A 26,932-nucleotide genomic window follows, 5' to 3' on the forward strand; every position below is an offset into this window, starting at 1 on the left:
AGAATAGGGCTTTCAAACTGATCTCATTAAATACATAGCTATTTTCTATGTCCCAATTACCTTCACAACACACCCTACCATTTCACATCTAGGTTACCTAAAACCACCAGTATTTGTGAAGTGCACAGTCCATCAGTTCTGTTTCTTTACTTTGCATATTATGTGAGCTTTGCTTCTCCTAGCTTATTCTTCTGAATCAACATACTGCTAAGTCATCAGTAGATGCCTTTACTGATACTTTAGTTCCAGTATAGCTGGAATGAAGCTTATTTTTGTTCTAGCCCTTCCTTTCCTTCCATTACATACTCAGTACTCATGACTTCCATTTATTCCCTTCCAATTACCATAATCCTGTTGTTCTTTGTTTGCATTTTCCCATTCTGTTACAACTAGTTCCCTCCGCAAGAGGCTTTAAAAAATATGTACTATATGTACTATCACTACTAATCTTGCAGTTTTTTTTTTTCTTGCAGGTTTTAGATGTTGGAGTGACATCTGAACTGAAATCTATTGAGAACCTCTCTACACATTCCAAATTTGTCATTCATTCCAATCCAATAGCTTTAAGTTAGCTCCTTTCACTGGTGAAATAGCAAATTAGAAAAGTACTTTTGCCAGGGAACTCCATATACTTTTCCCCATTACAAATCATGTAGCATCAGAAATGCTCCAAAGGCCTTATTAAGCCATCTACTTTCTTCATCCAATCCTAGCTGGAAACTATATTCCTAAAAACGTCCGGGCTATTTTCTTACATTTATTGGTGTATGGGTAAACCATCATTCTAAATTTTAAAGTACCCAACAAAATACATCACTGTATTTTACTGTTTTTAAATCTTAGTTCCATTGAATAGCTTAAGACCTGGTCTTTGAGCTTGTTTAGAGGGAATTCTGGGTAACTTGACAATTAGCTGACTCAAACTGTCAAGCTTTTCAACCTCACCCTTCACTGCCAACCAAACGCACTGCTTACTCTGTCTCTATTTCTCTTGAGCCTACTTCAATCTCCTTTCCTGGGGCTAATAATCTAAGAGTGACAATAGGCCTTCATTATATCAATGTTAAGACAATGGCTTTAAAAAAAAGCTTGCAGTATCTGCATTTGATCAGACTGCAAAATACAGAACTATATGCTATTTCAATGCATGTTTACTTTTCTATAGTTTTGGCCTAGCAGCCTGAATTTCTAGGACTATACAAATCTATAGTATTCTTCTTCATTTCATGAGGAAATTTAATTCCTAATAACTTGAGAGCTAGAGTGTGAAAGGACTCATCCCCATCAAACTACAATCTCTTGGCATTTTACCAATAACCGTATGTATATGTGTATATACATGTTCTAAGACTATAGGACCATTTTTGTAAGCTTTCTAGTTTCTTTCAATACTTGATTTCATAAGAAATCATAAAGGACACCTTCATAACTGGCCTACCTGGTCTAGTAGCTTTTAAGTACTAACATAATAATAACCTTAAATGGGTTTCATTAACATCTTAGAACCTCAGACTCATTCTAGGCATTCTTTTCTTTTGGGGATTAATGCTGAAAGTGAGTTTGTGTAACATGAAATCATGTAAGATCAGAAAATAAGGTGGATAGAAAAGTATTTTTGACCAAAGTAACCCACAAAACCCACTTTCTATGGGAGGTCCAAGGGGTAGGGTAGTCTATAGTTCAGCCTCTTCCTTCTATTCTGCTTTGTCACTTGTTACATAAAAATGATTTATGAGATCCTAATAAATAGGACAGTATTTCTGCTCATAATAGTTTGGGTATATATGCCTTTGCTGCATGTTATGAAACAGCAACTTTCTGGGGAATCCAAGCTTTGTGTGAATGATGATAGTCTATAAACTAACCAAGTTCTTGTCCTGCTCTGCTGGAAACAAATATAAAACAAATAAACGAGACCTTTCAAAACTAGGCAAGCATAACAATCTAGAAGCTTTTTAAATAAATCTATCCTTAGACGTCTGGGTGCTGATTAGTATCATGGTTAAAAATCACTGCAATTAATTACATGGAGGAAGGGAACAAAGATCATTTATACGGATTAAAGTAATTTAAAATAAGTGTTCTCAAGTAACATGGAAAAGGTAAAAACTATAGAAGAACAGGGATAACAGGGCTTTCCCATTTTTAGAAGATGGAGGTATAGACTCAGAATCCAGAAAGTAAATGGGACACTAAATTGTACTTAAAATGATAAACGGAAGAAAACAGGTTTCATTCTCCGGTGGTTTCAATTTTCCTAAAATCTTGACATGTTTGAACATCTTCTATTTAAGGACAAAACAATTTAGCACACAACAAAAAAGTGTCAAGAAGAGTGCCAAATGGACCACAAAACATTAATGAAAAAGCTTAATGTAGTTGCCAAACCTTTTCATTAGGACAGAAAAGCCATTCTGCACAAGAATCTCCACTCTATATCCAAGTTACGGTCTCCTTAACGCAATACCCACCCCAATGACACATCATTTGAGTAGTGTATGTTGGTATGAGTAATGACTATGATTCAAAGAAAAATATATCTAGTACATTCTAGGGTTTTTGTGGAGGCCGCTGCGAAACAAAGAATTTGAAGTAAACAATTATAAAATACAAAAATAAAAAACCAGGGTTTTTTTTTTCTCCAAATTCCTGGTTTAATAAGGACTTGTTTATTTGAGAAAAAAGGGTCCCAAACATCAGGCTGTTCACAAAAATAACCCACAGTATCAACTTTAGAAAACAAATCTTAAGACTATTACACTAATTATTTTTCTAGAGGATGCATTTGACATGCCAACTCTCGTTCACAAAAATACATTGTTACATTTGTGTTGAACAGCCCCACATAGCATTCTTATGTGGGGTATATAACACACATACCTCTAACTCAAAGCTGCTCTCAGGTGCTACTCAACTAATGCGATTGCCTTTGCAGTTAGGGAAGCAACTACTGAGCTCATGTATGAATGGAAAGAACTGTACTCCCTGCATAACAAGAGATTATTTTGGAGACAGTTGGTAAAAACCACACATCCTTTTTATTGTTAAGTCATAAAGAGGTATCAAAATTAAAAGCAAAAATTACAGGGTAAGACTTAACATAACTACTAGGAGCGTCAAAGGAAGTGAAAATGGGACTAGGCGCAGGGCAATATGAATTAATGAACATGGGAAGGATAAGGATGGGGAGAACAGTGAGCATGTGCTGAAGAAGATACTAGGGGAGAGGATCTGGTGAAAATTTTGATCTTAGACAAGCGCCTAGGTAAAGAAATAATGGGACAAGATTTCTAAACCCCACTATGTGCTTAAGAGTCATCCTCGCCATTGGCGCTGTCTCTGTCATCCTCTCCTTCCTCAGCCTCTTTTTCATCATCCTTGATCAACTCCAGCTGTGAGAAACAGACACAAATAGGATGGAGTTAGAGGCACTCCATGTGTCCCTGTTCCCCCCTCCACCACCTCTTTCTTTCCTTTCCCGTGGTTTTCACCTGGTCATCCCCCCGATCTTCATTATCATCATCATCCAGTAGGTCCCCCTCCTCAGCAGAGTCATCTGCACCCCCCTCAGACTCCATCTTCACATTAGTCTCATCTTTCTTCAGGGAGCTGCTGCTCTGCTCCTCTTCTGACTTATCATTCTTCATCTCTACTGGGGATGAGAAGGACAAGTCTGTCTAGGGGCAAGTAATGTCCACAGGATGTAGACAATCCCCACTAATGATCACAGAACTGCAGCACAATCTAAATCCTCCCGCACAAATGCCCTTCCCAATTCAAATTCCCCAAGTTTCATATTCAGTTGCTTTATATCCCACTATTCCAACATATACCTTCAACTATCTTAGCAACTAACCCAACTTTACACCCAACAAGTGGCAAGACCATTTACCTCCTTGTTTGCTCTGTTCTTTCTCAATTTTTTCCAGGCTTTCCAGTAGAGAATCCACTTTTTGTTTTATCTGGGTCAACTCCTTCTTAATGGTTTGAAGGTCATCTCCTTTCACTTTAATACAAACAAACCTCTAGATTAGAATCAACTCTAGCAAAATCTACCAGAAGCCAAACACATTTCCAACTAAACCATATGTCAAAAGCCAGTAGGAGATTGCTGGGGAGAAATGGAGCCAGGACCATATTGTCCCAGTCATGGGGCTCCTCATTTTCTCATAGTCGGTAGCTGAAAACTCAATCTAATGTGGCTACTCCCTTAGCAGCAGTATTCTTAGTTTTTTCTGTAGGCCCACCACAGACCTCAATTATATTTGAAAGCATTTTTTGTACTGTTTCACTGACTTATACATTTCATAAATTTACAAGTGCCTAGCTTCCTAAAGTCTAATACTATAACTGGCCCCTTAATCACTACCTTCTCCTCTTCCATTATTTTGATTACACTAGGCCATTTGTACAAAACCTGAATGTTATTAACTAACTGCATTAATTTCCCTATTTCAACACATAAGAAATAGCAGAATCACAAAGCTGCAATAATACATACACTTTCCAGACTTGGAAGAAGATCCTCGCTGTCCACTCTTAGAATTGAAGCCACTTTTGCCCCTTCGTGAGGTGTTTCCTGATACACGCTGACGTTTTGAGGGAACCACAGCGCGAGCAATTGGAGGAGGAGGGGGTACACGTGCTGGGTAACTGTACATCCTATTGGATAAAAGAAAAACAGAATTCCTTCACAACTAAAATTAAGTCAGCAAGATCCAAAAATGACCTTATAAAATAAATGTTCATTATCTCTCAATTTGTATCTTTTTGCTAATGTCACTCAAAAGGCCAGGATAAATCTTACTTCTTTGCAGTTTTAAATACATCAGCTGGTTCAAGAAAATATCACGCGCACGCACACACACACCCAAACACCCAATGATGGTTGGTTGGCCTTAAGGGATGGACATAAAAGGTTCCTCAGTACTTTGGCAGTACTAATAAAGTATTGTACTTTTTACAATAAATAGCGCGCGCACACACATTTTATCGTACTCTTTGAATATACATGCTACATTAATTCATAAATAAAAGAGAAAATATCCCAAATAAAGTACTCACAAAAAGGGATTGCAATTCAGAGTCTGCAAACAGTGGTATTTATTGTGAGCTAAGTTCCTGATCATCTCATCCACAGAAAAATATAATAAATCATTACTACGAGTGATGTTCAATGCCACGTAAAACTGCCAATATTAACCAGTTTTGGCCCATAAAACAAAGAGCCAGGGATGCCTGGGTGGCTCAGCGGTTGAGTGTCTGCCCTCGGCTCAAGGCGTGATCCCGGAGTCTTGGGATTGAGTCCCGCGTAAGGCTCCATGTGTGTAGCCTGATTCTCCCTCCATCTGTCTGCCCCGCCCCATCAAGAATAAATAAAATCTTTAAAAATAATAATAAAATAAAACAAAGAGCCATTCACACGTGTTAGCTGTACATAAAAAGCCATGATCAATTCTAAGTATATTCAAGCAGAGGATACACTTATAGTTCCAATTCTAACAAGATGGAGAATATTGTCTGTTAAGTTTGCTATTCACTAGTGCCTAAATCCACTGCCCAGCACACATTCAGCTGTCAAAACAAACAAACAAAACCACTGGTTACTCAATGCTGCTTCCACTGGAGAAGTATCCTAGTGAGTATGTTTAGTAAAACATACACTGGGTATCTTCACTGTGTGAAGTGAAAACTTGGAGTTTACTCTCATGTTTGTAAAGAGAAAATTCAAAGTACAACAGAAACACTTCGACATACTACTAGGTAAAAAAGAACCTCATAATTCTGTACTTTTTTAGTAACTAATTTAATTCTAAGCCCCAGGTTATTGTTCTATAAAAACTACCCATAAACTGCTGCTATGCATAGTAAGTTTTAAGGAGCAAAAGTAATGCATGGAAAAAGCCTTAAAATTTTGTAATTCATATATATAACTAGTCTCCCTTTAATACATCTCGTCAATGGCTAATCTCCTATGAATTTCTAAGTCTCCAATCCTCCAGGTAGTTGTAATTATCTTCTTCTCAACCCCACTTAATCTAAAACGTTTTCATACTATAACATAGTAGTATTTATTTTTAATACTATACCTAGGAGTAGCTATGACAGGAACATTTTCCTAGATTAAGAAAGAGCACACTTACACAGGCCAAACAAGAGGGTGAAATCTTCACTTAAGCACTTTTTAGCCAAGATCATGCAGTATGTTTTCTATTGAAGCACAGTTTTTGTCAAGTACTAAAGAATCAACGATGTGGTAAAATTACTAAAACACTCGTGATTCTTGTTTTAAGCTCTATTAAGGAAAAGGAACACTTAAATTTGAGCCCCAGGAAGTAGGAGACTGTAGGACTCAAAAAGTAGGAAGGTATTAGTATTACTGCTTGTATAAAGGTTTCTTCTCAGTAGACAAATTTTAAATAAATGAGTAATTATCAGTTTTGGTTGATTACGGGAAATAATACAAACAAAAAAGATACTGAGTATAGTAACATTTTATTATCATCACCCCTTTCATACATAAAGCTTTTCTTCTTTTGGCCCAATAATTTCCCACAGTGTAATTCAACAACTGTAAAATAGAAAAATTCAGAAACCACTATCCTTTGTGCAATATGGTATTTTAAAAGCAATTTCTGGAGGTAAACGAAGGTGACTTATCTTTATCTCTGGACATGAAACATCTCATTCCCCAATCTTGGCAGATTTAAGGATCTAAACTACACCTTCCCAACCAAGCCACTCCCTGGCACCACTCTGGAAACCAATGATCTTGTCATTCCAGATTTCCTATACTCGATGGCACTAGAATTTCCTTTTGAACCATACAATTTCACCTGTGGTAGGTAAAATTGCCACAATGAAAATGAGGCAAGAGATGCAGTTTGTTTTGAATATATGTAATGATCTCACAAATGCAAATGAAAGTCAAATGCTCTGGTTTTCAGAAAAAATTTTTTTCGAAGATTAACTGGTAATGCTCAAGGGCTGTTAGTGCCATGAACTTAAATTCCTGCTCAAGCAAAAAATGGGATTCTTGAAAAACTCACAAAGATTCCTCTAAGGAAGTTTAAGTAGACCTTCCTTGTAAAATATCAAAGTGCATGATTACAGAAACATGAAGAGAAAACCATACCTACACTTCAATAACCCTCAAGGTCAAAGAGATAGAAAATACAAAGCTCAGTACCACAGATTCAAGCAGCAGCTAATTTTCCACCACAAGAAAACCCTGCTGCTAATCAAGACTAATACAATCCAAGTCATTAAAAAATCTTCATGAAAGTTTCACTATTATCAAAGGAATAAGAATGTAACTCTAATTTTAACTGCACCCTAATCAGAAATCTGGACATGTGTTGCCCAAATAAATAATACCATTTTAAAGAAATTAAAGCACTTTTGGACACACATTAGCTAGCTAATTATCTGAATAGATAAGACAAACTCTTAATCTCTAAGCAAAACCATAAGCATTTCAAGTCATTTATTAAAAATTAAAGTTTACAGAGGTGTCAGGCTAGCTCACTTAGTAGAGCATGACTCTTGATCTTGGGATTTTAAGTTCAAGCCTTATGTTGGGTGTAGAGATGAGAAAGGGAGGTTTACAAGGGAAGCTTAAGTGACTAGCTTTGGATCTCAAAAACCCTGATTCATGCTATTAAATTTTGATCGTTACCAAAACAACTAAAACACATTTTCAAAAATCTGTATTCTCCTGAATTTATTTAATGTACCATACCTACTCTGGTCTTAAAAAATTTAGATTAAAAACTAGAGGATTTGTCCTGATGTCTTCATTTGGGAAGCTATTTTAACACAAAATCAGATGTTTCCAGGAAAGACAACCTGAAAATCTACCTGAAAATTTTCTAAACAAAAAATAATCTGGGCAGCCCCGGTGGCCCAGCAGTTTAGCGCCACCTTCAGCCCATGGTGTGATCCTGGAAACCAAGGATTGAGTCCTGAGTCGGGCTCCCTGCATGGAGCCTACTTCTCCCTCTGCCTGTGTATCTCTGCCTCTGTGTCTCTCATGAATAAATAATGTTTTAAAAAAAAAATCTTTGAGATTTAAAGAAATACAGACTTAAAATTACGTAGAATGAACTTACAAAAATGTTGGGTTTTATTTAAGTATTTTCCACATGTTAAAAGGAAGTTTATACCATAATCTTTAATTATACATTTAAGGTAGTATCATGCTACCTTTACCACATGAAAACAAATGACAGGATTTTAAAGTCTTGAGGGGTTTGTACTATCTATAGTCTAGTGAAGAAAGTTTTAGTAGTTTTAAAAGATAGTGGAAAATAACCCAATGTGTGGCATAGAATTTACTTAAAATGAAAAAAAATGGGGTGGAGGGGGTGCCTGACTGGCTCAATCTATTAAATTCATGATCCTGAGGTCCTGGGATTGAGCACCACGATTGGGTTCCCGGCTGATCATGGAGTTCACATCTCCCTTTCTTTCCCTCTGCCTTCCACTCCCCTGCTTGCTCTCTCGAATAAAATCTTTAAAAAAAATTTTTTTTAAATCACAAGTAAGCACTCTGTCTAGATTTGGTTTTGTTCTTGCATCAGTGATTTTTAACTTTATTGTGAATAGGTAGATTTATAGAATTTTAGCAGTTTCAAAGATTATCACTCACCGCTCACCCTAGAGTCCAAACAACATGGTATTCTATAAAATCAATCCTTATAGGAAAATCAGATAAGCAGGGAGAAACATCATCTTGAAACTCCATTATAGAATTTTAAATAGAAGATACTTCCTAATTCTTGAATAAAATTAAAATGGGGTTGCATGTTTTATTTACTTATTAGAGAGAGAGATGAAATGAGATAGAGCATAGGCAGAGAGGAGAGTTGAGAAGCAGGCTCTTGATGAGCAGGGAACTGACCTGGGGGCTCCAACCCAGGACCCTGGGATCATGACCTGGGCCAAAGGCAGATATTTAACTGAGCCACCTCGGCACCCTTGGGATTGCATTATTTAAACTCAATTTGAAAAGTCAGTATTGTACGAGGAGGAAGTAATCTTACTGGATTGCTCATACCTATAAATTGTGTCATGCAGCTTTTACTTTTTCATTTTATGATTTATTTTAGAGAATTAGTCAGGCGAGGAGCAGAGGTGCATTCTCCTTGCTTACTAGCACGGAACTCAAAAGCTGAGATCCTGACCTGAGTTGAAATGACGAGTCAGATGTTTAACTGACCAAGCCACTCAGGTGGCCCTGTGGCCTTTAAGATTTTGGGGGGCCTAGAATATCTGACCGTAGGTTTTCAGAATTATCTACTTGATAATTATTATACCTAAACTTATTTTTATGTTACCGCTCAGATTATCTTTTTTAAATATTTTATTCATTTATTTATGACAGACACAGGCAGAGGGAGAAGCAGGCTCCATGGAGAAAGCCCGACACAGGACTCGATCCCCAGTGCCAGGATCACACAATGGGCTAAAGGCAGGTGCTAAACTGCTAAGCCAACTGAGCTGCCCTAAATCTCAAAGACTTAGGAGTAGGATACAGATACTGCTTTCTTTATAGAAGAATTGGGGGGGGGGGCCCTTTAAAACATCTACGTAATGTTTAACTCAGATTTACATTTTTTTTCAGGTTTACATTTTTTTTTGATTTTTTTTTTTTTATTTATGATAGGCACACAGTGAGAGAGAGAGAGGCAGAGACACAGGCAGAGGGAGAAGCAGGCTCCATACACCGGCAGCCTGACATGGGATTCGATCCAGGGTCTCCAGGATCGCGCCCTGGGCCAAAGGCAGGCGCTAAACCGCTGCGCCACCCAGGGATCCCCTCAGGTTTACATTTAAACATAAATATGAAACTATGTCATTTAAAAAAGGAATCCCAAAAAATCTACTTTCATGTTGCCAGAATGCTCACTGTTGTGCTTAAAAATAAACTACCTAAATTTTTACAATTTCTGTGCTTATTTCTAAAATAAGAGACAATTTCTAAACCTTATTTGCAGGTGTTTTCCCACAAACATGCTGCCTTTGTGAGCCTTCTTGGGAGAAGCCAAACTGAATATAACTGCGAACTTAAACTTGTTTTGCTAATGCAATTTATGGATACAGTGCCAATCACCAATGAAGTTTCCATAGTTCATTTAATGTTCCTTAAGTCCACGTTTTTATCCAATGGTCCAAAGTATCTGTAGGACAATGAAAAACAGCAAGCCCTGTTCATCTTAAGGATAAAGATACTGAAGAACAAACCACTATGCTGCACAGGATCATTCAAAACATAGTGGGATGCAAACTACTAAATTTTAAAGAAAAAAAAATTTGTAAGTAAAGAAAAGACAAAAATTACCTACCAACATTGTGGGTTTAAGAAAACTGGCAAAAGAACAATGATCAAAGCTAGGAACACGGGATCCCTGGGTGGCGCAGCGGTTTAGCACCTGCCTTTGGCCCAGGGCACGATCCTGGAGACCCGGGATCGAATCCCACGTCGGGCTCCCAGTGCATCATGGAGCCTGCTTCTCCCTCTGCCTGTGTCTCTGCCTCTCTGCCTCTGCCTCTCCTCTCTCTCTGTGTGACTATCATAAATAAATAAAAATTAAAAAAAAAAAAAAAAGCTAGGAACACCACATGCATTTCTGCTTACAAAAAGGAATTAACAGCCCTTATACATGTAGAACCAATGCTGTCAATGAATAAATGGTTCTACAATCTTCTTTCAAAAAGAAACAACGGGGGATCCCTGGGTGGCGCAGCGGTTTGGCGCCTGTCTTTGGCCCAGGGCGCGATGCTGGAGACCCGGGATCGAATCCCACATCGGGCTCCCGGTGCATGGAGCCTGCTTCTCCCTCTGCCTGTGTCTCTGCCTCTCTCTCTCTCTCTCTCTGACTATAATAAATAAATAAATAAATAAAATTAAAAAAATAAAAAATAAAAAAATAAAAAAAAAACAGAAACAACGGTTTATAGAATTTAGGGGTTATTTTTGCAAATTCAAAGATACATTTGAAATTTTAATACATACAATTGAAAACTGCCTCACTGATTTATTTACGACTCTGCAAGAGAGGGGGTAAAAATGAACTGTACCTACTCATTTTAAATGCATCCAATTTTATGTATTTTTTTTAAAGCTGCATCTAAAATTAAGAAAAAACAGGATTTGACCTGATGTATTCATTTGGGAAGCTATTTGAACACAAAATCAGATGTTTCCAAGAAAGACAACCTGAAAATTTTCTAAACAAAAAATAATCTGAGTGATAATACGTGGGTTGCTTTGATCAATTCTTTCAGAAATAGAACTGGTTCCAAGACTATGTTTAGAAAAAAAATTTTTTTGAATCCCTCTCTTCACTTCTGCTTACCAAGCTTCACATTCAGGTGACAATCTAATACACAAAATTTCCTAAGAATAACAACTTTTCTCATTTGTCCTAATGTTAAACCACATATACTCCTCAACGTCACTTTGAATCTTTTCCAATGATAATGTTTTAAAAACTGTCAAGTGTGGTCTAATCTTTATTAATTATAAAGCCAAAACTAGAAAACAGTATTTATTATGAATATTGTTTACAGACCATATGTTAACACCATGTAAGCCCACTCATTCCTATATTCACATTTTACCAAGACAGGCCAGAAGAGTAAACTTATTTGCTTACAATAAAATTTCTTTTGATCTGAGAACACACTTTTGTGGTTGCCAGGGGATAGGGTAGAGAGGATTAGAAAATCACATCATAGTGAATTTTTTGAGAAGTATGGAACTATCTCTATCTTGGTTACACTGTGAGATACACCTTGTTTTTACGATGTATGTTAAAACTGTACAAAGAGTAAATTCTGCTATATATAGGAAAGGATCCTATCTTCTATCTTTCCATTCTTTAATTTCCTTGTTAGTTTCTGCCCCTACATTGTTCGGTCAAACTTACCAATGATCCTCACTTCTAATTCTTTTTTTTTTTTTTTTTTTAAGATTTTTATTTACTTATTCATGAGAGAGAGAAAGAGAGAGAGAGAGGCAGAAGGAGAAGCAGGCTCCATGCAGGGACTCGATACCGGGTCTCCAGGACCACACCCAGGGCTGATGGCAGTGCTAAACTGCTGAGCCACCTGGGCTGCCACTAAATCTTTCTTACTTAACATTTATATTTATCCCTCTACTCTTTTATTTTCTAAGTATTTATTTATTCATTAATGACAGAGAGAGAAGCAGAGACACAGGCAGAGAGAGAAGCAGGCTCCTCGCAGGGAGCCTGATGTGGGACCCGATCCCAGGACCCCGGGATCACGCTCTAAACCAAAGGCAGACGCTCAACCTCCTGAGCCACCCAGGCATCCCTATCCCTCTACTCTTTTTTTTAAAAGATTTTATTTATTTACTCATGAGAGACAGAGAGGCAGACACAGGCAGAGGGAGAAGCAGGCTCCATGCAGGGACCCTGACATGGGACTTGATACCAGGCCTCCAGGATCAGGCCCTGGGCTGAAGGTGGCCCTAAACCATTGAGCCACCCAGGCTGCCCCCTCTACTCTTTTAATACACATTCACACACCTGGGATACTTCATGCTTCCGGTTTTTCTCCAGCTTTTATCCTTTATGGCCTTCTCAATTACCCAAACTGATTCCTATCTCCTCAGTCTTTCAAAGTTGCAGTGTACCAGGGATCTCTACTTTCTATCTCCATTCATCTAGTATTTTGGTTTTAAGACCTGCAAGCAGACATTACTGTGTCTCCATATAAGCAATCGCCTATTTAACATCTCTCAAAGTGAATGTGTAATAAATATGTCCAAAGGGCAATCTGTGACTATTCATTCCCCAACCTAGTTCCCAAGTTGTTCTCCTAACACAGATTTTGCAAATTCCAAGTTTCTAGTTGTCCAGGCCAAAATTTTGGTGACATTTGATTCTTCTCTCTCAGCCTTCACAGTGATCTGTAAACAAATGTGTCTGGATAAACTTTAAAATTCAACTACTCATCATTCCCGCTGCCACCTCTCTGGATCCTTCTCCAAATGACCGCTAGTCTAGGTAATTCTATCAGCCACTAATTTTCTGTTTTCAGAATAATTCTGTTAAAACACAAGTAAGATTCTCTCATGCCTCAGCTCAAAAGTCTCTAACGGCTTCCCATTATCATTTAGTAAAAGCTAAAGATACCTTAACTTCCTTTAATGTGTTCAACCAAGACATCTTTTCTGAGATATTTTATTTTCCACTAGTGTAGCACCCCTGGTGCCTTTCCTAAGGGGCCTTTACCAAAGAACTTGTTGTCACAAGTCAAACTATCAAGAAACCAAACCTATCTTTATAATTGGAAGGCTAGGAGTACTGACTGGCTCTTTTCCCTAGCTTCATAAAGACTATGGGGGTTTCCCCCTAAGGAAACCAAACAAAAGTGAGTTGAATAACCTACCACAAACTTGCATCATTTTTGAAGCTATTACAAAATAAATATCAGATCTTATTCCTATAGAGGATGTGTCTAGACTATCATGTCATACTTAACTTTAAAGAAATCACAGAAATTTCCACTGGTTTCTCCTGCTATTATGTATTTTGTACCCTATTGATCTGCTTTCCTAGCTAAACTCCACTAATCTCACAGTAGTAACACATTTATTATTGTAAAGTAACAAAGGTTCTGGAAAAAAGTTTATCTGCCTGAATTAGTCAAACTCTATTTGTGGATTTTTAAAAAAAGATTTTATTTATTTATTCATGAGAGAAGCAGAGACACAGGCAGAGCGAGAAGGAGGCTGCCCATATGGAGCCCAATGTGGGACTCCATCCCAGGACCCAGGACGCAGGACGCATCACACCCTGAGCCAAGGGCAGATGCTCAACCACTGAGCCATGCAGATGTCCCTTGGTGGACTTTTTTATTTAGATCACAACTCTTAAGAGGGTATAATCAAAGTATCACCTTACCCAATTTACCAGAGTACCTTCTCAGGACACCTGGGTGGCTCAAAATGATGGCTCAGGGTGAGACTCTGGGGACCGTGAATTGAGTCCCGCATCAGGCTCCCTGCATGGAGCCTGCTTCTCCCTCTGCCTGTGTCTCTGCCTCTCTCTCGGTCTCTCATGAATAAACAAAATCTTTTAAAAACCCCAAAACAAAGAATACATTATCTGTTTTTTCTTAAAGACGCTATTTATTTCAAAAAGAGGAGGAGCACAAGCAAGGGAAGCAGCAGGTAGAGAGAAGCAGGCTCCCCCACAGAGCAGGGAGCTTCACGTGGGGGCTTAACCTCTGCACCCTGAGATCATGACCTGAGCTGAAGGCAGATGCTTAATTGGCTAAGCCACAGAGGTGCCTCCCTTCTCTTTCTAAATTATTTCCTTTTCTTTTTTTAAAAAATATTTTATTCATTCGTTCGTTCGTTCGTTCATTCATTCAGACAGAGAGAGAGAGAGAGCCAGAGACACAGGCAGAGGGAGAAGCAGGCTCCACACAGGGAGCCCAACGTGGGACTTGATCCAGAATCTCCAGGATCACACCCCGGGCTGCAGGCGGTGCCAAACCGCTGCGCAACCTGGGCTGCCCCCTTCTCTTTATTTCCCTGAAAAAGTAGTTTCTTTCATACTCCATCAATACTCCTTGTCAGCTTTGTGCTGAAACTGCAGTTTAAGTTCTCCAACTTCCTGCCTGGAGAGGACTCCAGTCATTACAACCCTCATACTAAAGGATACTCAAAGTTCATTTGACCCAGTGAGACTTAACAACTTTGCAGCATTATAGACCTGCACTGTCCAAATGAATAATCATTAGCCATATGTGGCTATTTAAATTAAAATCTCAGGACAGGGATCCCTGGGTGGCTCAATGGTTTAGCACCTGCCTTTGGCCCAGGGCGTGATCCTGGAGTCCCGGGATCAAGTCCCGCGTGGGGCTCCCTGCATGAACCCTGCTTCTCTCTCTCTGCCTGTCTCTCTGTCTCTCGTGAATAAATAAATATATAAGAAAAAAATCTCGGGACGCCCGGATGGCTCAGTGGTTGAGCATCTGCCTTCAGCTCAGGGTGTGGATCCTGGGATCCAGGACAGAGTCTGGCATTTGGCTCCCTGCATGGAGCCTGCTTCTCCCTCTATGTCTCTGCATCTCTCTCTCTCTCAATGTGTGTCTCTCATGAATAAATGAATCTTAAAAAAATAATAAAATCTCAGTTCCTCAGTCACATTAACCACATTTCAAGTGCAGAACAACCATATAGGACTAATGTCCACAACACTAACCACATAGATACAGAATATTTCTATCACCGAAGAAATTTCTAAGACTAACTGTTCTAGCTTGTTGCTTCCACAGGTGTTTACTGCCTACATGTAATTTCCAGATAGCTTAGAATTGTGTGATTTTTCAGACTGTAACAAAACCATAATCCTTATAAAATAGTAAATGTCTTTAATTATAAAGTGATAGTTAACCACATGTCCTGTGATCACAAGGGACAATAGTAAAACTATAAAAAAACTGGAAACAGAAATAAACCTCAAAAATATATTGCATGCAGACTTATATCTACAATATACAAAGCATTACACTAAAAAAAAACCAATATAAAAAATGAGCAAAAGATCTGAATACATTTCTCCAAAAATAAATATCCAACAAGCACATGCATACTCAACATCATTAGTTTTGGGGTTTTTTTTCCCCCCACCCAGTAATCTCTACATCCAACATGGGGCTTGAACTCACTCTGAGATGGTACTCTTTGGACTGAGCCAGCTAGGTGCCCACTCCACATCACTAGTTTTTAAGAAAATGCAAACCAAAACCACAATGGGATAACATTATTTACCTTTAATTAGCATAGTTAAATAACAAAGGCAGATAATAATAAAACAAGTATCGCCAAGGAGAAAGTAGAAAAGTCCTATGTGGCTGATAAGAATGTAAAATGCTACAAATGCTTTGAAAGACAGTATACCAGGGACACCTGAATGGCTCAGTGGATGGGCATCTGCCTTCTGCTCAGGGCATGATCCTAAAATTCCAGGATCGAGTCCCACATTGGGCTCCTTGCAGGGAGCCTGCTTCTCCCTCTGCTTGTCTCTGTCTCTCATGAATAAATAAACAAAATCTTAAAAAAAAAAAAAAAACAGTATAGCAGTTCTTCAGGTTAAACATAGAAATGTCAGAACCAAAAATTCTTTATATATATATATCTCTGAGATGAAAACAGGATTATGCAAAAATGTGTATACAGATGTGCATAGTAGCATCATTCAAAATGTGAATGACATCTGCAATATCCGACCAACTAGTGGATAAACCAAATGCGGTATCTTTCATACAATAGAATATAATTAAGCAATAAAAGAAGAAGCACAAGGGATGCCTGGTGGTTCAGTCAGTTAAATGCCTGCCTTTGACTGAGGTCATGATCACAGGGTTCTGGGATGGATTCCCACATTGAGTTCCCTGCTTAGCAAGGAGTCTGCTGCTCTCTTCACCTCCTCCCTGGCTCATGCTCTCTCAAATAAATAAATTACTTTAAAAAAAAAATGAACATGGCGCTAACACATGGTACAACATGGATGAACCATTAAGTATTTAGTGGAAGAAATCAGTTATAAAAGACATGATCCTGGGGGTCCAGGGCTCCCTGCTCAGTGGGGAGCCTGCTTCTCTCTCTTCGCCTGCTGTTACCCCTGCTTGTGCTTTCTCCCAAATAAAATCTTCAAGAAAAAAGAGGTAAACTTTATCTTAAAGATTTGAGAGAAAGTGCTTGCAAGGTAAAAGAACAAGCAGGGGGAAAGGTAGAAGGGAGAGGAAGACGACTTCTCACTGGGCAGGTACTGAATCCCAGGACTCTGAGATCAGGAACTGAGCTGGAGGCAGATATTTAATGACTGAACCATACGGATGCCCAAATAAAGCTAAATTTAAAAAAAAAAAAAAGAAAAACTTATGATCAAGGAGAATGACAAAATCTAGCTGAATTAAGAGTATCACGAAGCAGAATCTTTTTTTAAGATTTTATTTATTCATTCATTAGCGAGGCAGAGACACAGGCCGAAGGAATAGCAGGCTTCCTGCAGAGAGCCTGATGTGAGACTCCATCCTGGGACCATGGGATCACAACCTGACTCAAGGACTGAGCCACCCAGGTGCTCCCATGAAGCAGAATCCTAAAACAGCAGAGGCCATCTCTGGATTAGAGGTTCTAACGAGAATGCCACTTAATTCAGAGCCATATAGCAGATTCTCTGATGGACGGTCAAATGCTTCACCAGCAAAGAAGGATTTCCCACCTACTTAACAGTTCAGTACACAATAAAAATAAGCAAACAGCCGAAAATGAAAGCTACGTGAAATGAATATATTGTCAAAATTTAAGTTAATAATCCAAGTATATTTATATTAAACTATGCCTTCAACTAAAATCCTCCTGGCAGCTATCAGGTGCCATGCAAAAGATAAAACCAACAGAAGGCTTTGGAGCAAATATAAAATTTCACCTTATGCTTAAAATGACAGCTAGTGGGATGCCTGGATAGCTCAGTGGTTTAATGTCTGCCCTTCAGCCCAGGGCGTGATCCTGGAGTCCCAGGATCCAGTCCTGCATCAGGATCCCTGCATGCAGCCTGCTTCTCCCTCTGCCTCTGTCTCTGCCTCTGTGTCTCTCATGAATAAAAAAAAAAAAAAAAAAAAGACATCTAGTGAGATTCCCTCAGCTTTTCCAAGTAGTTAAAACTCTCTTGGAATCTGAATCACATGCCTTTTGAAATAGATGGTCTCACCCAATTCTTCAAAACCTTTTCCTCCAGGTCCAGTGCTACTCAAGAATGTCAGAAAAACGGAAAAAAAGGAGGCAGGGAAGATGACAGCACCACTAATCCCAGTAACATATGGGGTGGGGGGGGGGACAGCTTCAATCTATAGCCACTATTTCTCTAATTTATTAATCCAAAACCTAAAGCTTTGTGTGCTTAGAACAAAATAAGCACTTAACTCTAAGTTTAATGTGATGGTTAGCGTCTTTCATTGGCTTGCATTTCAAATGGAGAGTCCTCCACCACTGTACTTCACCTCAAATCCTCACGTATCTACAAGGACACCTTCCTAGAACAGAGCTTTTTTTATTCTTTTTAAAGATTATTTATTTATTTATTCATGATAGTCACAGAGAGAGGAGAGACAGGCAGATACACAGGCAGAGAGGAGAAGCAGGCTCCATGCAGGAAGCCTGACTTGGGACCTGATCCCAGGACTCTGGGATGGCATCCTGGGCCAAAGGCAGGCGCTAAATCGCTGAGCCACCCAGGGATCCCCAGAACAGAGCTTTTAGAGACTTATCAACAATAGTTTCCCAAAATTCAAAACCTCAAATCCTCTAAACCTCCCTTTCACATAACCTGTAAATAGTATAATCTTACTCATAAAACAATAAATTACACTCAGACCAGTCCTCCTCAGAAATTCCTGTACCTCTCTACTACATCATTTACAATGTTAACTACTTAGTACATCTTTTTTCCCTTCAATTTTTCTGGCAGAAGCTTACAAGTTTTACAACTTTCCACATCAAAAAACCACGTTTTGCACACAGGGGTGACTCACACAACTCCCATAGTTTTATACATAGATGCCCATGACTAGTCATCCTTAAACAGAAAACTACTTTTGAGGCTGTATCCTACCAACGAAAATATTTTGGTTAGTGAATCTTAGGGTAATTCAAAATATGTATGGCAGTTTATAGCATATCTGAAACAGAGTGGACAGTGTGTCTCTGATTGTCAGATAAATACATCTATCTAAAATGGTAATTCCACATGTATCAACAATTTAAATTCATCCCAAAACTTTGAACAGCTATAAAATTAAGAATGCCCTTAAGAACAAAAAGAAAAGACAAGCTTAATTCAGGTAATCAATGAAAAAGATAATTTACGGGAAAAAAACTAGTAATGATCATTTCAATTTTTCATCATTAAAATGTTAAAATCTAATTGTAATAATGCTAAGATATTAGCAAACACATTTAGTTAACTTTGGAAGAAAGGCATAGAAGGTATGTTATGCCATAATACATATCAACAGCAAAAACATGTATTAAGAATCCTTTAATTGAACACCAATAAAAATTAATTTATTAAAAAAAAAAAGAAAAAAATGTTAAACCCCCACCCCCACCAAAAAGAATCCTTTAAGGGCAGCCCCCGTGGCTCAAAGGTTTATCGAGGACTTCAGCCTACGGCGGGGTCCTGGAGACCCGGGATTGAGTCCCATGTCAGGCTCCCTGCATTACAGCCTGCTTTTCCCTTGGCCTGTGTCTCTGCCTCTCTCTCTCTCACTGTGTCTCTCATGAATAAATAAATAAAATATTTTAAAAAAACAAACTACAGTAATCTTTAATGACAGCAGGTAACAGTTTTAACGTTTCTATCCACACCCCAAATTAGAATCAAAGCCGGATTATAGCATAAAGCTACAGAACCTGATCCTGTTGTCTCTTCAGGAGACCATATACTAAAATATAAGTAACTTGGCTAAGTCTTAATATTTGATTACCCTCCAGTTTTAAAGGTAAAAGTATTTATAACACTTGGGACTTGATTACAAATGCCCACTCATCTCCTAACAAAAATACAAGTTATTCTAATTCTCCTAAGAAAATATCGTTAATTACCTTCTTCCTGATAACTAAGTGTTTCTCCTTATGAAACACCCAATGCAGGCAAGCTCAGGTGGCTCAGCGGTTTAGCGCCACGTTCAACCGAGCGCCTGATCCTGGAGTCACGGGATTGAGTCCCACATCGGGCTCCCTGCATGGAGCCTGCTTCTCCCTCTGCCTGTGTCTCTGCCTCTCTCTCTCTCTCATGAATAATAAATAAAATATTTAAAACAGATAAACACCCAATGCATCTCAAAATTCCAGTGCAAAGTCAAGCTACTGATGATTAAAGTACATAATGACTTTATGAAGTATTCTGGTCTACTTTCTCACATATCCTCATACTCCCTCATCCCTAAAGGGGGAAAAAAAAAAAAAAGAACCTGAAATCTAATCAAGCTGCAAGTCTATCCAGCTGGTCAAAGTAACACAGGTGGCAGACAAACTTGCTATAGATATGTAAAAATAAAACCCACAAAACCAAACCTGTGGGAAAAGGATGAGATTAAGAAATGGTATTAAGTATAAATGGTACTGGGATTATGTCTATAAAAAAAGCAGCCTTTATCTTTTACTGTACACTACTAGTCTCTTTTTTGTTTTTAAAGAAAACTAGAGGAAGGGCAGAGGGAGAGAGAAAATCTTAAGCAAGCTCCAAGCCCAGCGTGAAGCCCAATGCAGGGCTTGATGTCACAACCCTGATACTGTGACCTAAGCCAAAATCATGAGTCAGATGCTTACCTGACTGAGCCACCCACGTGCCCCCACACTGTTCTCTTTTACATATATGTAAATTGACATGTTCCAGAAAACAGAAAAAATAAAACAAAAACTTTAAAAAAAGGATGTCCAAAAAACAAATACTAACCACTGTTCATTTCACTATGCATTAGTTGGTAAGACCGTTGTCACACAGAAGAATGAGTTATGCTACAGATACTAGATTTTTGGGGAAAAGAATTGGTGGAATATCCACAATTCCCTTCATTTTGGTTATGTGCCAACAAAATATATGCCAGTGTTAAAAGGATTAATAAAATACTAATTCAGAAGCATAATTTTTAGCAAATTTAGTACATAAGAAATCTCAAGATCTTAATAAACAGGAATGATTCCTCATGCTCTAAAGACTGGGAATTCTTCAACTGATTAGTATAAATAGTTACAATATTTGGGGGTCACTGCATTTATAAGAACAATTTTTATGTTTCAGGTTTCCTTTAGTTTTCAAAGCTACTCCTATTAGTAAGCATCAGCTGCCTCTCTACCATAAGAAAAGTAGACTCATAATCTCAGGAAGCTAGATAATAAAGAAATGACCTAGGGGTGTCTGAGTGGCTCAGCCAGTTAAGTGTCTCACTTTGGCTCAGGTAATGATCTTGGGGCCCTGCTATCAAGCACCATGCCAGGTTCCATGCTCAGCAGGGAGTCTGTTTCTCCCCCTCTGTCCACCCCTGCTTGTGCAAGCTCTCTAATAAATAAAATCTTAAAAAAGGAGAGAGAAAGAAAAGAAAAAAGAAAAGGAAAGAGGAAAGGAAAGAGGAAAGGAAAGGAAGAAAATCTACTAAGGGAATGCCAAATTTCAATCTTGAAGTATTTAAGTGAATTTTTCTATTCTTAAGGATATCTGAAGGAATTGGATACAGATTTAACCCATAAGACTTGGAGCTTTCTTTTCCCTCAGAGCCAGTTTTCCATTTCGAAAATGAACCCAACATAGTTGATTGAGGATTACCATGTTAGTAACTAAGACAGTAACAAAAGTCTTATATTACCTTCAGAGTGACTTCTGAGTAAAAACTAATGCATTTTTCCTCACTATTTTTATTTTTGGCTAAACAATGTTCATTTTCCCATCAAAGACCTCAGTACTATACTTGAATCTGCTCTTTGCCCGCTATTGCCTGGTTTGGTCCATTAGTCATCAGAAGTCTTTTTTCTATTGGCTGAAATTAGAATGGAAAGACAAAGACATTTTTCACTGACCCTCTATAAATACATCAGACGTAAATAGGCTCTTGCCTCTTGAAAAACTGAAGAGTAAGGCCATTAGTGGCATTGCCACCAATTTTTAGGATAAAATAGCAGTGGTAAAAAAAATATGAAAGTATTCCTGAAAACATCGACATTTCTTTATTCAATATTCCTTGCTGTTTACATCTCTTTTTCAATTAACCCTTTCTAAGTCCTCACGAAAAAAATATTTTCTGAACTTATAGTGGGATGATGATAGGGATGGTCAAAAGTTTTGCTGCCTCAACAAGACAACTAAAACTTTAAATGGCTATTCTCATGAAAAAGGGAATATTGTACAAGGTCAATTCTCTATATGCTCAATTTAAAACAGGAGTTTCTTGTGTGACAATCCATGATACATCCCAAATTATTTATATTACATATACATAATACAAATATATTAGTATTTTTCTCATTAGAGAGTCATGGACAAAGAAATAAGGTTAAGAATCAGAAATAAAACTATTTCCTCATCCTTTCTCATCAATGATTTGACTCTGACATTAGAATTTCAGAAGCTTTAAAAAAATAAATCAAACCTAAAAATCTACCTAGACCATCTGTACAAAAATCTCTATAGGTATACTTGCGCAGGTGTTTTTTTTTTTTTAGCAGAGTATAGAATGCAGCTGTTTCAGATAAACGGAGAAGAGGTTTCAACTCATTCAAGTCACTCCCCCAATGATCACATTTTCAGTAGCAAAGAGATGTTCAGATCTGTGCTTTCAATGTTTTGTATTTTAATATTTTTAAAGTATGAAAATCATAGTTTTCAAAATATGTGCTCAGACAAAAAAAAGTCTGAAGAAATCTCGAAGGACAAAGGAAGTAACTATTTAGTAGCATGAAGAATTACTCACATCACACAACCTTCATATGGCATTCAAAGACCTTAACAACGTAGGCCCAAACTATTTTTCTAGCCCCCTTTTTTTTGCCTATTAATGACTACCTTGCTGTAGTCCCTTTATCTCAAATACAAAAAAAATGTACATGTTCAGATCTTTATTCAGTGTTTACTGTCTGACTTGATTCTATTACCCAACTCCCTTGGCATGACTAATCAACTCAGTTAAAAGTTTTTTTTTTTTTCAAAAGTTTTTCTATTGAGAAACATTCCCAAATCAAGAAAGCTATTACTTTTCTTTCCAAAGCAGAAATTGATCTAATTGAAATTCTTATATATATTAAAAACATACTAATAATAGAAAACCAAAAATCTAAGATGAAACAGCAAAAGAACAATTCATACTAGATCAACTCCAATGCAGGAGTATGCTCCATATACACTTTCATATAATTTAAAAAAGCAGGAAACCAAATAAACCTAGTATTTCCTTAACATTCATAACGACTACCGGTTTAAAGATGTCACTAGGATACTAACATCTTTTGTGTATTATGTCATTGCCTAATAACTAATTCCTGTATCATCAGGTCTCAATCTATCATCCTTAACCATCCATAAAGGATCCCCCCCATCCACACATCAAGTCTCTCCAACAAATACTAATGCTGTTCAAAAGGTACCTACACAAAAATAAACCATTGTGTCATCACCATTTAGAATTGGGTCATAACCACTATCCCCAATCTATAAGTCTTCAACTCTTATCGCCTACATCAATTTATATTGTTAACTCATTTATGTATGCTTACAGGATCCTATTTTCGATTAGATGGTTTGCTCAACAGAGACTTAGGGATCGTTTTTAAAGTAGTTTTGCTCTAATGCCCTACAATGCAATGTTAAGTGTCAAGTAGGCGACAGTGAAATAATGAAGAGAATCTGGAAATGGTAATTAAGTCCTACTTGTTCATATGTTAAATCAATTAGTCCTTACTTTTTGTTGTCATACAAATTCAAACAAAATATTGGACACATTCCCAATTGCCCGATACATAAACTGATTCTTTGAAATTAACAGAAACGTCACCCTAGTCTACCTGACGATTTGTAGGAAGATATTTTTCGTTTTGTTTATGAAGGTGGGACTTTAACAATTTGTTTGTTGTTCGTTACTACAAGAACATTCATCACAAAATAGAAAAATAAATAGTTCTTACTAACTGGCTTTTTACCAGAATAGACAAACAAAACACCTTTAACATACCTGTCATAATAATCTCGTTGAAAGTCATAGTCCAAATCAAAAGAGGAGCTGAAAAATAAATACCAAAGAAGATTAATTTGGAGCTATTGATGTAAATTCACAACAGCAGATGGGAAAAACAAAAACAAAAAACCATGCAAAATCAACCATAACAAATAGATCAAGAGATTAGCATGGAATAATCCCCAATCATTCAAACAATAAATCACTAAAATTCCAATCATCTTAGAGGCCACTGGACATGCAGCAGCTAATTTGCAAATTTAGGCATAAAACTGCTATAATTTCAACATACAACGTAATAGCTAATGTAAGAATATTGAAAAATACAACAGTAAACCAAACATTCTTATGCTACCCTCCTTCCTTTTCATATTTCCCAGCTTCTTACAAACAGAACAATTTCTCTCAAAAGATTTCATTTTATGTTACAAATACAAAACTGCTCTTTAGAGTAAAAAATCTCAGGGAATTCTAATAATTCTCTGGGAAATGGGCGAAAAGGAGGCATATTAATATAAAATTATAAAGCATCATTTTTACACAGATAAAACATATTACAGTTAACCCTCCCCACATCCAGAAAACAGATAGAGAAGATGCCCACTGATGGACACAATGCAGTTATAAATAATAAAGTTCCGGACCTGAGTAGAGGGGACGGAGAAGGGTGTTCTGGTACTGACCCGTACATCTCCGCTGCAGATCGTTTCACACCCGCTTTTCCTCGGTTCACTTTTGGCTCTGCAGCCAGATTAATATCTGAAAAAACAAAAACAAATACAAACACTTTAATGACAACTCTGTTGTGGCAGGGGTACGGTAAATCTTAAATCACAATTTTTAAATGTGTACGTAGTATTATATAGATCAACAAAGGCCTAACATTGTATCTCCTCTTACATAAGAAGGGCTCACGATTTTTAAAAGGCTAGGACTCAGTCTTTTAATCCTTTGTCCTCTTTTCTGTTAATAAAAGTATTCATTATATATATATATTACATTTGTCTTTGTTACCTTCTACCCTCAGGCTCCTACTAAAATGAAACTATTCAGAGCACATTAGGAAGGAATGATCTCAGGGAAATAAAACCTGTATCAACTCATGAATTAATGATTGGATTAGGATACCCTCAAATTATCCTCAAAAGTGAATTTTCATTCTCTTTACAAATAGGATGAGCTATAAAGTTGAAGAAAAATAGTTAGGAAGGAGCAGCCTGTGTGGCTCAGCAGCTTAAGTGCCTGCCTTAAGCTGGATCCCAGGGCATGATCCTGGGATCAAGTCCCATGTCAGGCTCCCTACATGGGGCCTACTTCTCCCTCTGCCTGTCTCTGCCTCTCTTTCTGTGTGTCTATGATGAATAAATAAAACCTTAAAAAAAAATTAGGAAATACTATGCAGGGGATCCCTGGGTGGCTCAGTGGTTTATCGTCTGCCTTCGGGCCCAGGGCGAAATCATGTGGTCCGGGGATCGAATTCGGCATCGTGCTCCCTGCATGGAGCCTGCTTCTTCCTCTGCCTTGTCTCTCATGAACAAATAAATAAAATCTTAAAAAAAAAAAAAAACTATGGAATGAATTGCTGAACAACCCTTAAATACGTATTTGTGTGTCCAAGTCTGCACATGCACACACATCAAGAAAAAGGAATTAGGGAATGGAAAAGTCCTAGTTTCCATATACGACATAATTTTAAAAACACCTAATACAGCATGGTCAGCTATAAACCTGACACCCACTGATACTCAACAAAAGAATCCATGCCCTCTCTTATTCTAACATTTATCAGAATCCAGCTCTCCAAAACTTAGTTCATCAAATGACTAATTGAAAAATTTAGTATACTATTTGCTCAACATTTATAAATAATGTTCAGAGTTCTTATTCACAAACTCAATTCCAATTTTTAACATCTAATCTTAAGAACAAGCTTGCCTTTACAGTTGAGTTTTTATTTTTTTATTTGAATTATTTTTATTTTATTTTTTTAGGGTCCAGGCACATTGTGGAGCCTGCTTGGTATTCTCTCTAACCTCTCCTGTCCCCACTCCCACCTCACTGTCCCCCCCCCTTTTGAAAGCAGATCTAAAAGAAAAATAATAGAGCTAAACTATATATAAAGTAGATCATGCAACTTTTTTAAACTTATAAGCTGCTCCTTTTTTGGAAAAAAAAATTTACTTATATATTCAAGAGAGAGAGAGAGGCAGAAACACAGGCAGAGAAAGAAGCAGGCTCCATGCAGGGAGCCTGACATGGGACGCAATCCTGGGTCTCCATGATTACACACCAGGCTGAAGGCTGTGCTAAACTGTTGGGCCACCGGGGCTGCCCTGCACAACTTTCTTAAAAAAAAAGATTCCACTTATTTTTCAAGAGAGTGCAAGAGAAGAGAATCAGGCAGGGAGTGGGGGACAAGGACAGGACAGAGGAAGGCAGGCAGACTCATTGCTCAGCAGGGAGCTGGAGGCAGGGCTGGATCCCAACTGGATCCCAAGACCCTGGGAATCAAGACCTGAGCCACTCAAACACCCCCGATTACACAATCTTATAAATGAATTATTTCATGTGATTCTAAACTATCAGTACTGCATTAATGTCCAGAATAAGATTTACATAATTAAAAGAACCTGAAATTTAAAAATGCATTTAGTGGGGATCCCTGGGTGGCGCAGCGGTTTGGCGCCTGCCTTTGGCCCAGGGCGCGATCCTGGCGACCCAGGATCGAATCCCACATCGGGCTCCCGGTGCATGGAGCCTGCTTCTCTCTCTCTCTCTCTCTCTCTCTCTCTGACTATCATAAATAAATAAAATAAAATAAAATAAAATAAAATTTTTAAAAATAAAAATAAAGAAAAAATGCATTTAGTAATGTTAATTTTAGTAAAGAAAGAACGAAAAGATATGGTGATTTTGAAACTGTGATACAAATTGTAGGACACAAAAATTGTTTTGTTTTCTTAAAATTAAAATGCTCCATATTCTGCCTAATGAAACTAGACAAACTATTAAAATTCAACAAGCACTCCTGGTGTACAGACAGTGACTTCGATGTAATTCTCATTAAAAGAAGCCAAGGCTCTTAGGAAAAAGTGGCAAATCAAGATTTAGGTCAAGAAACACATCAGATAGGGGGACACCTGGGGGGCTTAGCGGTTGAGCA

At 37.8% G+C, this 26,932-nt stretch overlaps 1 protein-coding gene across 10 annotated transcripts in view; it reads right to left on the reverse strand.

Annotated features, from left to right (window-relative positions):
- Positions 1-3,019: 3,019 nt before the first annotated feature.
- Positions 3,020-26,932, reverse strand: part of HNRNPC (heterogeneous nuclear ribonucleoprotein C) — a 55,541-nt gene continuing 31,628 nt past the window's right edge. For 7 of the 10 annotated variants that reach the window (XM_055341658.1, XM_055341661.1, XM_055341660.1 and 4 more), the window contains 6 exons: positions 24,414-24,528; positions 23,767-23,814; positions 4,502-4,662; positions 3,893-4,006; positions 3,492-3,652; positions 3,020-3,392 (listed from right to left, as the gene is read on the reverse strand). In XM_055341658.1, coding sequence (XP_055197633.1) covers positions 3,309-3,392; positions 3,492-3,652; positions 3,893-4,006; positions 4,502-4,662; positions 23,767-23,814; positions 24,414-24,528 — 683 coding nt within the window. In that variant the 3' untranslated portion in view covers positions 3,020-3,308. The remainder of the gene's footprint in view (positions 3,393-3,491; positions 3,653-3,892; positions 4,007-4,501; positions 4,663-23,766; positions 23,815-24,413; positions 24,529-26,932) is intronic. The other 3 variants (XM_055341667.1, XM_055341666.1, XM_055341665.1) reach the window with 3 other exon arrangements.

The sequence above is a fragment of the Nyctereutes procyonoides genome, unplaced genomic scaffold (assembly GCF_905146905.1).
Source record: "Nyctereutes procyonoides isolate TBG_1078 unplaced genomic scaffold, NYPRO_anot_genome, whole genome shotgun sequence".
NCBI lineage: Eukaryota > Metazoa > Chordata > Mammalia > Carnivora > Canidae > Nyctereutes > Nyctereutes procyonoides.